General features: G+C 41.4%; 1 protein-coding gene across 1 annotated transcript in view; it reads right to left on the reverse strand.

Moving 5' to 3' along the window:
* Window positions 1-15,776, reverse strand: part of nckap1 (NCK-associated protein 1) — a 201,914-nt gene that overhangs the window by 91,992 nt on the left and 94,146 nt on the right. The window contains exons 11-13 of the mRNA XM_060827346.1: window positions 15,492-15,588; window positions 12,925-13,034; window positions 8,472-8,604 (exon numbers count right to left, since the gene is read on the reverse strand). Coding sequence (XP_060683329.1) covers window positions 8,472-8,604; window positions 12,925-13,034; window positions 15,492-15,588 — 340 coding nt within the window. The remainder of the gene's footprint in view (window positions 1-8,471; window positions 8,605-12,924; window positions 13,035-15,491; window positions 15,589-15,776) is intronic.

Below are 15,776 nucleotides of genomic sequence, written 5' to 3' on the forward strand. Positions count from 1 at the left end.
TGCAGAGCAGATTAAGAGGGGAGAGTGTCTGGTGGCAGGGGCAATGGGAACAATACTTTGGCATGCTGATCGACATGCATAGAGCTTGCAGTGGCCATGTGAACATCTTTTAATTATTAAAATGTTCTTGAATAAACTATTTACGTAATTCCATCATAATCCTCTGAATTCTTCAAATTAAATGGAGATTTATGGATGTTTCCAGCCCAGAAGGTGCTGGAAGACTGGAGATTGACTAACGTGGTGCCACTGTTTAAGAAGGTGGTAAGGACAAGCCAGGGAAGTATCGACCAGTCAGCCTTATGTTGGTGGTGTGCACGTTGTTGGAGGGAATCCTGAGGGACAGGATGTATATGTATTTGGAAAGGCAAGGACCAATTAGGGATAGTGAACATGGCTTTGTGCATGGGAAATCATGTCTCACAAACTTGATTAAGTTTTTTGAACAAGTAACGAAGAGGATTGATGAGAGCAGAGCAGATGTGATCTATACGGACTTCAGGAAGGCTTTGACAAGGTTCCCCATGGGAGACTGGTTAGCAAAGTTAGATCTCATGGAAAATAGGGAGAACTAGCCATTTGGATACAGAACTGGCTCAAAGGTAGAAGACAAAGGGTGGTGGCGGAGGGTTGCATTTCAGACTAGAGGCCTGTGACCAGTGGAGTGCCACAAAGATTAGTGCTGGATCCACTACCTCTCTTTCATTTGTAGAAATAATTTGGATGCGAGTATAAGAGGTATAGTTAGTAAGTTTGCAGATGATACCAAAATTGGAGGTATTGTGACAGCGAAGGTTACCTCATATTACAAAGGAGTCTTGATCAGATGGGCCAATGGGCTGAGGAGTGGCAGATGGAGTTTAATTCAGGTAAATGTGAGGTGCTGTATTTTTGGGAAAGCAAATCTTAGCAGGACTTGTACACTTAATGGTAAGGTCCTGGGGAGTGTTGCTGAACAAAGAGACCTTGGAGTGCAGGTTATTGAAAGTAGAGTCACAGGTAGATAGGATAGTGAAGGCGGCATTTGGTATACTTTCCTTTATTGGTCAGAGTACTGAGTACAGGAGTTGCGAGGTTATGTTGCGGCTGTGCAGGACATTGGTTCGGCCACTGTTGGAATATTGCGTGCAATTCTGGTCTCCTTCCTGTTGGAAAGATGTTGTGAAACTTGAAAGGGTTCAGAAAAGATTTACAAGGATGTTGCCAGGGTTGGAGGATTTGAGCTATAGGGAGAGGCTGAACAGGCTGAGGCTGTTTTTCCTGGAGCGTCAGAAGCTGAGGGATGACCTTACTGAGGTTTATAAAATCACAAGGGGCATGGATAGGATAAATAGATAATGTCTCTTCCATGGGATGGGGAAGTCCAGAACTAGAGGTCATAGGTTTAGGGTGAGAGGGGGAAAGATATAAGAGAGACCTAAGGGGCAACTTTTTCATGCAGAGGTTGGTATGTGTATGGAATGAACTGCCAGAGGAAGTGGTGGAAGCTGGTACGGCTGCAATATTCAAAAGGCATTTGGATGGGTATATAAATAGGAAGGGTTTGGTGGGATATGGGCCAGGTGCTGGCAGGTGGGACTAGATTGGGTTGGGATATCTGGTCGGCATGGGTGAGTTGGACTGAAGGGTCTCTGTGCTGTACATCGCTATGTCTATGAGAAGAATTGTCCAGCAGAACCTTCACATTCTTGATCAATTCTTTTCGAGTCTGCGAGGATGAGGATTCAACAGGATGCCCATGTGCAACTCCTATCTATGCTTGAATAACTATCATCTGGCCATCAGAAAATCCAGACCAATACTTCAGTTCTGAACTGCCTAGTGATAAAATTGCATTATAATGTGTTGTCTAAAATGATATCAAAATATACAGAAAGCCCAAGAAGAATCCCACAGTCTCCTTATTCAGAATCCCAAATTAAACAAGTCTGATTTACAAATGACCTGTAATTCACTCACTTGAGGAATCCAACACAGTAACAGCAGTGTAATTTTCTGTAGAAGAAACTCTGACATTCAAATATCAATTTGCAGCTTTCCCTCCCACCTCCTAAATCCCACTACAACTGTTAATTCAAGAATCCTGGATATATCTTTTTTAATGATTAATTTCTTTCATTGCTGCCTCACTTTGTCTTGCATTGTGATAACCATTTCATTATCTCCTGCCCTGACCAGAGACCATTTCACTTTAATTTTTCATTGGCTCATTTCTGCACGTTTTGATGAAAGGTCCTAAGATCTGGAGCGTTAACCTGACTTTTCTTTCTCCACAAGTACTACCTGACCTTCAACATTCCAGTATTTTCCATTAAAATATCAAAGGACTTTGACTGATGCAGATATTAGTTTGCAAAGAACTAAATTAAGATCTCAACTGGAAACCAGTGCAGATTTAACTGGGTATATTTTCTAATTAGCTCGCATAACACTGGACAAAAAGAAGTGACCCCCAAACACAATACAGAGGCCATGACTAATTCATAATTTAGTTATATCAGTGTTGAATTTGGATTGTCATGTGGACATCAAAATGAAGTGGAACAAACTATTATTACAGGGCATTAACATCACTCCTTGTTGTATAAGCTATATTAATAGTTGACCGATTGTGATTAGTCAAGGTCATTATCATTTGGACTGAAAGACTAATTTCACAGCTGACAATATTAGAGTGGGCAATGAAGCAGCAATTTACTCAACCCAGTCTTCTGTATTCACAGCTCACAATGTGGTCTGCCCTACATTGGAGAGATGAAGCAATGTGGTCAGCACTGCTGCCTCACAGCACCAGGGACCACGGCTGTGTGTGAAGTTTGCACATTCTCAGCAATTCTTCGTGAGTTGTGTGTTCCGAGGAAGGGTCAGTGGACCTCACACAGGAGGTAAAAAACAAACAATGAGATAAAAACAATGACTGCAGATGCTGGAAACCAGATTCTGGATCAGTGGTGCTGGAAGAGCACAGCAGTTCAGGCAGCATCCAACAAGCAGCGAAATGAACTGATTCCTCTTCACAGATGCTACCAGACCTGCTGAGCTTTTCTAACGTTTTTTGTTTTTGCTTGGGTTTTCACTGGGTTCTTTGGTTCCCGCTCATAATCCAAAGATGTGCAGGTTAGATGGATTAGCCATGGAAAAAGCAGGGTTACAGGATTATGGTAGTGGGTGGGTCTGAATGGGATGCTCTTCAGAGGAGCAATGTGGATCAGATGGCTGAATGGCCTACTTCCACATTAGAGTGATTCTATGATTCAATGTAACATAGACTGGATGACAACTTTGCAGATCACTGTACTGTCTGCGAAAATGACTTGGAGCTTCTCGTTGCCTAGCTCCCCGCCCTGCCGTGTTTGCGCCATTCCCCCTGACTTCCCCCTCACTAAGGATGAACGATCAGTCCTCAGCAAAGGCCTCACCTTTATCCCCCTCCATCCACGCATCAATGAATTTAACACCTGCCGTAACGTTGAACATTTCTTCCGCTGTCCCCAAGCTTACTTGTACAATCAGGACTCCCGACCACCTTCCGAGGACCCTTTTGCCCACCTCCAACACACTCCATCCACCTGGACACCCCGTACTAGCCTATTACCTGCCCTTGATCTCTTCATTTCCAACTGCCACTGAGACATTAACTGCCTCAACCTGTCTACCCCCCTCTCCCACTCCAACCTCTCACTCTCACCCTCATAAACCGCAGCCCGCCACTCCCTCTGCTCCAATCCCAACCTTACCATCAAGCCAGCAGATAAAGGGGGCGCAGTGGTAGTTTGGCGCACTGACCTCTACACAGCTGAAGCCAGACGCCAAATCGAAGATACCTCCTCCTACCGCCCCCTCGACCATGACCCCACACCTCCAACACCAAACTGTCATCTCCCAGACCATACAGAACCTCATCACCTCAGGAGATCTCCCACCCACAGATTCCAACCTCATAGTCCGGTTGGAACAACCGCACCGCTCGATTCTACCTCCTTCCCAAGATCCACAAGCCTGACCACCCTGGCCAACCCATTGTCTCAGCACGCTCCTGCCCCACTGAACTCATCTCTACCTTCCTTGACACTGTCCTTCTCCTCCCCCCCCCCAACTGTTGGCTACACAGAACAGTCCATCTTCCGTACTTACACCAACACCATTCCCCACCTCTTCCTCCGCTACATCGGTGCCACCTCGTGCTCCCGCGAGGAGGTTGACCAATTCATCAACTTCACCAACACATCCCAGCCAGACCTTAAATTCACCTGGACAATCTTTGACACCTCCCTCCCTTTCCTGGACCTCTCCATCGCCATTAATGACGACCAACTTGAAACTGATTTTTTTTTTTTACAAACCCACCGACTCCCATAGCCACCTGGATTAAACCTCTACCTACTGCAAAAATGTCATCCTGTATTCTCAATTCCTCCGCCTCATCTGCTCCCAGGAGGACCAGTTCCATCACAGAACACATCAGATGGCTTCCTTTTTTAGAGACCGCAATTTCCCTTCCCACGTGGTTAAAGATGCCCTCCAACGCATCTCATCCACATCCCGCCCCTCCACCCTCAAACCCCACCCCTCCAACAAGCACAGAACCCCCCGGTGCACACCTTCCACCCTACCAACCTTCACAAACCACATCATCCGATGACATTTCCGCCACATCCAAACGGACCCCACCCACCAGGGATATATTTCCCTCCCCACCCGTTTCCGCTTTCCACAAAGATTATTCCCTCAGTGACTACCTGGTCAGGTCCACGCTCCCCAACAACCCACCCTCCTTTCCTGGCACCCTCTCCTGCCACAGCAGGAATTGTAAAACACCACCTCCCTCACCTCCAACCAAGGCCCCAAAGGAACATTCCACATCCAAAGTTTTACCTGTACATCCACCAATATCATTTATTATATCCGTTGCCCCCGACTGAACACCTCCTCGCAGAGCGCTTTAGGGAACATCTCTGGGACACATGCACCAATCAACCACACCGCCCTGCGGCCCAACATTTCAACTCCCCCTCCCATTCTGCCGAGGACATGCAGGTCCTGGGCCTCCTCCACCACCGGTCCTTCACCACCCGACACCTGGAGGAAGAACACCTCATCTTCCGCCTCAGAACACTTCAACGCCATGGCATCAATGTGGATTTCACCAGTTTCCTCATTCCCCCTTCCCCCACCTCACCCCAGCTCCAACCTTCCAGTACAGCACCACCCCATGACCTTTCCTACTTGCCTATCTTCCTTTCCACTGATCCACTCCACCCTCCTCTCTGACCTATCACCTCCATCCCCATTCACCTATTGTACTCTATGCTACTTTCTCCCCACCCCCCTCTCATTTATCTCTCCACTCTGCAGGCACCCTCCCGACACACCATCTTCAGCATATATACTCCAACCTTTTCCTTGCTCCAATCAGTTCACTGCCAGATCTGCTGAGTATTTCCAGTAATTTCTGTTTTTGGGGTGAATGTAAGCAAAATGTTTCATGCAAGATGAAACATATTCAGTGATGAACCCAGCCTTAATTTAAAAGAAATTTATTCTGAATTAACATAGATTACTCACAGCAAAATCCAAATAACTGTGAAATGTGAAAACAAGTGAATGTCATACATTTGCAAAGTTGAAAAAAAACCACAAACTGACACACACAACTTCTATAACATGTAAATGTGGTTCAATACAGTAACAATGCCACCTATCAAATGAATCTTTCCATAGAGCTACTTTGTTCACAGATCTTCCAGTCAGAAGTGAAGCTGCACATGTTGCCACGGCTCACGAAGAGCTCCGTACCCCAAACGTTTTGCATTCTTCCAGACAGGACTTTCAATCCAGCTGCAGCAATAAATGATCATTACAAACTTTCAACCAGCGATGGTATAAAAGATGGGTGAACTGGGGCCATTCAGCCGACATTTCCCTTCTTCTAACATTGCGTTCAGTATTCAGGTAAGTTTTAAAAACCAGTTTAGTGGATTAGAGAGAGAGAGAGCATGGAGAACAGGAGGATATAGGTGAATGTGAGTATACTTCAGGTGTGTATAGCTTGCTCCAATGCAGTGAAGAACAAGAAGAGAGATTTAGTTATCTTGGAAATAACAGTTACACCAGAAATTAAGTAGACTCACTTTTCCAGGTAACTATCTGGCTAACCACATATTTGCCCAAATGTACAACACTTAACGTGAGCAGAGACTTTTTGCATTGTATCCTGTGTAATACAAATTAACCCAATATAAGATTCAACGTCCCAGACAACTGCAGCACTTATGAAAGTTAGGACTTCCAGGCACATTTCACAGACTAAAGTCCAGATTTCTTTCCTCTTTTTCTTGAAATATTTGGGCCATAACTTACTTATAAAGTAATCTCTAGCTCAAAGTTTGGGAGAAGATTTGTAGCTCGTTGTTGTGGTTCTGTTCACCGAGCTGGGAATTTGTGTTGCAGACGTTTCGTCCCCTGTCTAGGTGACATCTTCAGGGCCTGAGAGCCTCCTGGGAAGCGCTTCTGTGATGCTTCCTCCAGCATTTATAGTGATTTGTATCTGCCGCTTCCGGTTGTCAGTTCCAGCTGTCCGCTGCAGTGGTTGGTATATTGGGTCCAGGTCGATGTGCTTATTAATTGAATCTGTGGATGAGTGTCATGCCTCTAGGAATTCACTAAGCTCTAGCTTTTTGAACATGAGACATGTGAAATGCCAAATGAAAATATCTTGAGCACTGTCACAATGAGTTGAGAAAAACAGGTTTATTTGAGAGCATTCCAGACACTTTAGTGAGGTACAACTGTAAACTATCAATATAAACTGTACAGCAAACAGATTTTCCAGAACTGGAAATTTTAAACTCTTTTTGCCCCTATAACTGGACAAGATACAGAATAAAATTGCCTTCTAGTCCTTTGTTCTGCCCAGTTATCATTGAAGAAGTGGTAAGATTTATACTCCATCTACTGGTATACAACAACACTACATGTAAAAGTTTTAGGAATACACCCCACTTCATTTAGAACATAAGTGCTCAATGGTTCTTAAAGCTTTAACAAATATTTCTTAAGGTTCCACATCACAAAGTCACTAACAGGTGCCATTTTGTACCTTTGCTACTAAAGATATGCATAAATTGCCTTATGACTTTCCTTATTCCAGCTGACTAAGGACATTTCATAGATCCTTTTAGCTCTCCCAACTTTCTTTTTGAGCTCTTTCTATTTTCTCTGTATTCTTCAAGAACTTCTTCTGTTTTTAGTTGCCTAGACCTTAAGTACTTCTTTTTTTGACAAAGAAGTTGATTTCCCCGAGGAGAAAATGTGGACTGCAGATGCTGGAGATCAGAGTCGAGAGTGTAGTGCTGGGAAAGCACAGCAGGTCAGGCAGCATCCAAGCAGCAGGAGAATTGACGTTTTGGGCAAAAGTCCTTGATCAGGAATCAGGCTTGTGAGCAAAGGGACTGGAAAGATAAATGGGAGGGGGTGGGGCTGGGGGGCGAAGGCAGCAGAAATCACTTAAATAAAGTATAATAGTGACGTACACACACCCGTCTTAAGTTTCTATTACTTTGTGTTTTTACATTAATTATGTGGACCTCTTGATTAACTGGAAAACATTTGGTCCCATAGGTGCCAGTTGATAAAAGGTTTTCTGTGTATTGTGGGAAAATGTGAAGTTATCCATTTTGACAGGAAAAAAAGAAAAACATCCAAATGGTGCCAGATTTGCAGAGCTCAGAAATGCAGGTTGATCTGGGTATCCTTGTGCGCAATTTGTAAAAGGTTTGAATGCAGGCACAGCATTAGGAAAACTGATTGAATGTTATCAAAAGTAGGTGGTTATGCTTCAGTTTTACAGGGTACTGCTAAGACCACATCTGAGAGTACTGCAAGCTTCATCTCATTTAAAGTAAGACATAACAAACACAATGGAGGCAGTTCAGAGAGGTTTACTAGAATTAAATGCCTCAAATGGGGCAGTTGTCTTCTAGGAAAGGTTGGACAAGCTAGGCTTATATCCAGTGGAGTTCACCAGAGTAAATGGTGACTTCATTGAAAGATCCTTAGAGGTCTGTATGGGTTAAATATAAATACAATGTCCACTTTCAAATTAGGGTTTATTGCGTAAAACTGAGAGATTGTTTATTTAAAACAGGGGTGAAATCTTTTCTTTCAGTGTCACAAATCTTTGGAACTTTCTTCCTGAAAAGGCTCTGGAAGCTGAGTCCTTGAATACTTTGAAGGAAATAGAGATATATTCTTGTTAAGCAAATGAGTTAAAGGTTATCAAGGGCGGTAGGATTGCTGATTTAAAGTTGTAATCAAATTAGTCATGATCTTATTGAATGGCAGAGCAGACTCCAGTGATCGAATGGCTTACTTCTGCTCCTCCTATGGAATAAGCAGCACAGCCTTAAGGAATGACTTTGTCAAGACTTTAATACAACTTCTGTCCAATGAATATTTTGCAATTTCTTTACCTGCACAAGTTCATTCAGCACGACTGCATCAAAACCAGACAGATATTGCACATAATATCTCTGCATCACTGGTCCATATTTGCGCACATGTGCTCTGAGCTCTTCCATGTAATAGATGAGTTCAGCAACGTGTCTAGAGGATTTAAAGTAATAGTTATCTTCAAAAAAATTTTGAAGTTCTCTAACTGCACAGAAGCAATGTTTTAAAGCAACAGATATGCATACTACTTCAAAAATAATCTAATCCCTGGATGTAGGTTTGCTCACTGAGCTAGAAGGTTCATTTTCCGACGTTTTCTCACCACACTATATAACATCATCAGTGAGCTGCTGGATGAAGCACTGGTGGCATGGCCTGCTTTCTATTTGTTTAGGTTTTTTAGGTTGGTGATGTCATTCCTATTCTTTTTCAAAGAGGGTGGTAAATGGGATCCAAATCAATATGTTTATTGATAGAGTTCCAGTTGGAGTGCCATGCTTCTAGGAATTCTTGTGCGTGTGTCTCTGTTTGGCTTGTTTTAGGATGGATGTGTTGACCAAGTCGAAGTGGTGTCCTTCCTCACGTGTAAGGATACCAGTGAGTGTGGGTCATGGCTTTTTATGGCTAGCTCATGTTCATGTATCCTGGTGGCCAGTTTGTCCAATGTAGTGTTTGTTACAGTACGTGCCTGGTATTTTTGTAAATGACATTAGTTTTGCTTTTTGTCTGTATAGGGTCTTTAAAGTTCATTAGCTGCTGTTTTAGTGCGTTGGTGGGTTTGTGGGCTCCCATGAAGCCAAGGTGTCTGAGTAGTGCTTCACCCAGAGGCTCACTGGTGATGTTACCAAGTATGACGACAAAACATCTGAAAAGGAACCTTCCAGCTCTGCGAGCAAACCTACATCCAGAACCTCAACTTGAGATACAAGTCTTCTCAAAACTCGCTAATAATCTAAATCCATGTTGTGACTTGACTTCGTGCTAGTTGGTAAATTTATTAATAAATTAAACTAACTATAATTGAACCATAAGCAGTTAAACTTGCCAGGCCTGCTTCAAAAACATAACAATTAAACAATTACGTGTAATATGTTACAAAAACAATTAGGATGTTAAACAAGCTCCCATGATATCTGGACAATCATGACTTTCAACCACTGTCATCTCCACTTCCTGTAGATCAGTGTTGTAAGACCGTAACATTATAAGATCGAGTCTGCTCCATACGATCATGGCTGACATGTTTCTCACCCCGGTCTGTTGCCTTCCCCCCATAACCTTGAATTTATCTTTTTCAGACTTTAAGACACTCAATGATTTGGCCTTCATAGCCATCTGTGGCAATCAGCTCTTCAGATTCACCACTCTGACTAAAGTAATTGTTTCTCATCTCAGTTCTCGAGGGTTACCCCTTCACTCTGATGCTGTCCCCTTGGGTCTTTAGTCTCTTCAAACATTTTTTCCACGTCCACTATCCAGGCGCCTCAGTATTCTGCAGGTTAAAAAGATCTCCTCCCTTGCCCTGCCAAATCCTTCCAAACATCATTGAGTATGATCCCAGAGTCCTCAACTGCTCTTCACTCTTGCGATCATTCTTGTAAACCTCTCCTAAACCCTCTCCAATGCCAGAACATTATTCCATAGATACAGAGGGGCAAAAATAATCACAGTATTCCAAATGTTGTCTAACCAGAGCCTTTTATAGCCTCAGCAGTCCATGCTTACTCCTGGATTCTATCCCTCTCAAAATGACAGCTAACAGTGCATTTGCCTTCCTAACTGCCAATTGAACCTGCATGTTAATCTTAAAAGAATTAATCTTAAAAGTACAGATTCCCCCACTCTTCCACATTGTATTCCATCTGCCACTTCTCTGCCGAACCTCCTGATTGTCTTTCTGCAGCCTCCCTGCTTCCTCAACATGACCTGTGTATCCATTTATTCATGTGTCATCTGCAAACTTAACATCAATGCCCTCTATTCCTCCATTCAGGTTATTAATGTACAACGTGAACAGTTGTGGTTCCAGCAATGACCCCTGCAGAACTCCACTAGTCATAGGTTGCCATTCTGAAAAAGACCCCTTTACCCTCACACTCTACATTCTGTCAGTCAGCCAATCCTCCATCCATGCCAGTGCCTTGCCCCTAATACCATGGCTGTTATCTCATGGAAAAGCCTCCTGGAAATCCAAATAGATCACACCCACTGTCTCTCCTTTATCTGACTTGCTTAAAGATTCCAACTGATTGTCAAAGGATGGTCAAACTTGACCATCCTTTGACAAAGCCATGCTGACTCAGCCCTATCTTACCTTGCATTTCCAAGTACTCCACAATCTCATCCACAATAATGCACTCTTAAAATCTTACCACTGATCAAGGTCAGGCTAACTGGCCTTTGTTGCTTGACTTCTGCCTCCCTCCCTTCCTAAACAGAGGTGTTATATTAGCCATTTCCAGGCTGTGCCTGAAGTTAGATTCCTGAGCCTTTCCATATTTTGTCTTAGTGCTTATTTAGTAAGATTTAATAATCACTCCTCGGACATCCCCATAACTAATTTAAATCCTTGTAACCATTCTATTTAGCCTTTTGACTCAGATCCAGATCCCAGATGGATCTGAGTCCATCCCTAAGATACAGTTCTGACCTGCCCCAATATTAATGCCAGTGCCCCACAAAATGGAAATCCTCTCTCCCACATCATTCCCTTAACCACATGTTTACTTCCTGAGTCTTTCATCTTTGCAAATTTTCACTTGGCTCAGGAAACAAACCAAAGATTACAATCTTTGAGGTCCTGGTTTTAAAAATTTTGCTCCAAATTTCTGAGATTCCCCAAACAGGAGTTTTTGCCAATGCTGTCGGTACCAACATGGGTGATTACAAATGACCCCCCTCGCACTCCAGTATCCTTTCAAGCCAACTCCGGGTGTTGTTTTTCTAGGCACCAAGGCGGCAACATACCAGGCAGGACTCTCAATCCTGTTCACAAACTGGCTTACAGTAATCACAAATTCTAGCATGAAGATTTTTTTTTATCTTGATAAAAGCATAAAATACCAGAATCTGAGAGATAGAAAGTGAAGAACAACAATATTGGGCTTGAAAAATTAACACTTTCTCTCTCCCCAGATGCTGCTACATTTGATAAATTCCTCCAACATTTTGTAGTTTTACTTCTGCAGTATTTTACTTTTGTTTAGAAAGTTAGTAGTTGGTAAAGGGATACTTGGAAAACATCAGAAATTAGAACACAAGTAAACCATAGGGCCATTAAATCCCATTTCACCATTCAACACTCATCACTGAATTTTCAAATTATCTGCATTTTCCTGCTTTTTGTCAGTATTCATTGATTCCCAAAATTCTATTAATCTCAGTCTTGAATATATTTAATTGCGGAGGACAGTCCGCTGGGTAGATGTTCCAAAAATTCACGTCACATGTGAAGAAATTTCTCAATGCATACTCCCTTAAACTGAGACTATGATCCCCAAGAAGAGCAAACAGCCTCTTTAGTAACTTCTCATGAGTCTCTTTTAGCTAGTCTAAGTCCTTGTTATCATCCTATTTAGCCCTTTGGCTCAGATCCTGATCCCAGTCAGTTCGGGTGGAGTCCATCACAAAGCAAAAAGTAGCTACTTTATCATGTCCTCAAAACTCTTACAGTCGTCAATGAGATCACTTTTCATTCTTCTAAATTCGAGACGTTACGCCCATTCTTTTCAATCTCTCCTCAGAAGGCAATCTCCTAATCTCAGGAATCAAATCAACTTTCTTTTGCACTCCCTCCAAGATAAATATCTGGTTTCTTAGGTAAATTAAATCTCATGTAGAATATTCTCAGTGTGGCTTCAACAAAGTACTTGTTACCTGCAAGTTAGGTTTCTGTCATCTTTGTAGATTTCCAATATCTAATAATAATTTAAATTTCCAACCATCTCCTCTTTGCTTTAATTGTATCATGCAATGCTCAAAGAACTCAGGATAGATATAGCTAAAGCGCTTGAAGAATAAAGCTTCTGCTAATCCACAATGAAATCTACTACAAACTAACTTTTCCAACTTTGCACACTATCAGTTTTTATGCACATAGTGTAAGACTGCTAATTTCGTCCCAAGTTACGTCTATACCACCATATACATTCATACCCAATTGAAATTGCTTTGAGAACAAGCCTACTCATTTCTTATAGACACCCATCAACCAGCAGAGATGAAACACTTGGGTTCACATTAAATCTAAGTACTTGAAGGCTGGTGAATTGCATCAACAACTCTGGTTGGTAACACAACTGAACCTAGATTTTCAATGTGCAAAAATAACGTCTTTTTTGCCCCTACTAGGCATTGTATCAAACATCTCAGCCGTCCCCTTCCCCAAAAGACACATCTGGAAGCCCCTCAAGTCTGGACTAGCATTTAAAAGAATTGTTACAGTGCATACAAAATTAATCCAATCATACATACTTGTCTATAAAGTCATCACTGTTTCTTGTTCTTGGAATGTTGTCTGCATGTCGAAGTAGCCAGATAATTTCATCACGTGCAAAAGATAGAGCCATGAAGACAAAGAGTGCCTGTAAAAGAGAAAGTCTGCATTATAAGTCATAAGGATTAACAAAATTATGTTCTGAATGTATGTTTGCTTGCTAAACTGGAAGGTTTGTTTTCAGAGGTTTCGTCACCATACTAGGTAACATCATCAGTGAGTCTCAGGTGAAGCACTGGTATCAGTGACCCACTATCTATTTGTGCATTTAGGTTTCCTTGGGCTGGTGATGCCATTTACTAACCTGAGAAGAAAACCAGGAAATGACATCACCAACCAAGAAAACCTAAACACAAATAGAAAGCAGGCCACTGACAGCAGTGTTTCACTGGAGACTCACTGATGATGTTACCTAGTATGATGACAAAAGGTGTGAAAATGAACCTTCCAGCTTAGCAACCAAACTTATATCCACAATCTCAACCAGAGCTACAAATCTTTGTAAGATTATGTTCCCCTGGTTTGGAAGTTTATTTGTTTTAATTTGCCATAGGTGGTCAACCTGATTGAGGAATGTCTTGCATTTAAAAATCTTAATTTTGTTTTCTCCTCATAGTCTTTTCCCTCCTCACTTCGTAATATGCTTAGCTACAAATTCTCCAATATATCTGTACTCAACTAATATTGGTGTCTACAGCATCGCAAACTTTAACTCCTGTAGTACTGATGGTAGTGGTTTTAACTGCCTGGGCCCCAAATTCTCTTTCTTCCTTTGAGGTGCTTCTTGAAATCTAACACTGGCAAAGTCCTTGGCCACTTGCCTTAGTGTCATCTTCCATTGATCCCTGTCTAATTTTGCTTTATCTACTTCACAAAGTAACTTGGGGCATTTTATTCAGTTTGAAATAATAGTGTTTTGCCTGATTGTTTGACATCATATATCTGTCATTTTCTTATTAACCATTACAATTTTCACTTGCTCTCTGCACTGATGGACACATTTATTTTGATTAACCTTTTCTGGTTTAACATATCACTAAAACATTAAAATTCAGTTTTTGTCTCAAAATATAAATGTATGTATGAAACATTTTGTAGGACACATCTTAAGCAATTGCTGCTAAATGACACATTTTGACCAGGTTTTCGATTTTGTATTCATCAGAAAAAACGGCGTGAAGTAACAATCCAAAGGGAAAACAACATTTATATGGCAGAAGAGGATTATTCTGATAGGTTGGCAAGTGGACCCTGAATGGTAGAGGCACTGCCATGGAAAGTGATGACGACTAACAGATGACGGACTGTATTAAACAGCATATCTCTGCAACTGTTCACAACAAGCCAAGTATAAAACTTATCCAATCAGCTCACACTTGTGAAACCCAAAAACACTATTCAACATTAGATGTGATTGTGCAATAGGATTATTTAGTAAATGTGGTCCAGAGTGTGTGAAGAATTATGCTGACACCAATTTAAGACTGTTAATCAGGTTTGCAGTGTAAAACACTAGTAGGTACTGGAAGTGACATTTATTAAAATACAGGGCCTTGTTCTTTGTAGACAGAAATAACGTGCAGACATGTTGCATCTGTTTCAAGTAAACAAGGGCAGTGACACCATCTTTGTTTTTTTTCCTCAGTGAAATGCCTGCCTAGCATAAAATTTAAACAAAACCTTGTAGTTAAACATCAGTCACCATCTCATTTATGTATTTCCATAATAAAGCCTTGACCAGAGTCTATTTAATAACCTATCAGCATTCGCCTCTCGCATAATATAAATGTTATTTTTACTTTGCATTGTTCTTTTTTGCAAGTGCATGATGAAAGGTTTCAACAAAAGGTGTTTTTTGAACTATTTTTCAAGTTCACAGCTAGATTGCTGGATCATATACCCAAATTTCATTTGGAGCTTTTATGGTGTAAAAGATTTGATAAATATTTAAAACAGTTCACTTCTCAATTCCCAGTATGAAAAAAATCAAAATGATAATTTCTTAAACCTATTTGACAGATTATGGATTTTCCTAACATTTTGATCAAAGAGTTTCACCAAGGAAACCACTTGCTCATCATCTACATTGATGTCACCTCATTTGCGATGTCAAAGCATATCAGGATTAGCAAATGCAAATGAAAATATTACACATTCAGTCACTATTAAAGGAGCAAGTTAAGGTCCGGATTTGAATTACAGCATTTTTCTAAATCAAATATAAACATATTTGGAGGATTGTGGAGAGTGGGGAGCTTTGGTTGGGGCTGCAGGGACGGGGTCCAGCCAGAGAGGAAATCAATTTTCTGATTTAATTACAAGTATGATAAAACTTTTACAACCTAGAGATAAAATTAACAGTACATCTTTGTACACATCAGGATATGAAACTCAAAAGCTAAGTGCACTTTTGTCTTCAACATGTTAAATATTCCTGGTATTAACAGGAAAAACAGACACTATCAACAAGAGCTTCGCAAAGAATATTTATTTAATGAGAACTCTATTGGAAGAGCATAACTTAGTGTCAATATAAATTCAGTACCTTAGGACCTAGCAATCCTGGTTGGTCAGCAAGAACAGTGGCAAGTTCCTTTAAAGCAGACCGCAAAAATTTGCGCCGCTCTCTGTGCAGAGGGCCACTAGAGGGGGGGGTTATAAGTAATGAAAATAAATATAGTTAACATTTAGAAAAGCAACATGGTAACGTATAGAAATATGAACAAAATACTGTAAAGACCACATCTTCTGACTTGTATTTTTGTACTGTGGACTAAAATGGCAAACGGATACAGCTTTAAACAGAGGATACCGCCCTGTGGAAGGAGAT

This window comes from Hemiscyllium ocellatum, chromosome 7, assembly GCF_020745735.1.
Source record: "Hemiscyllium ocellatum isolate sHemOce1 chromosome 7, sHemOce1.pat.X.cur, whole genome shotgun sequence".
NCBI lineage: Eukaryota > Metazoa > Chordata > Chondrichthyes > Orectolobiformes > Hemiscylliidae > Hemiscyllium > Hemiscyllium ocellatum.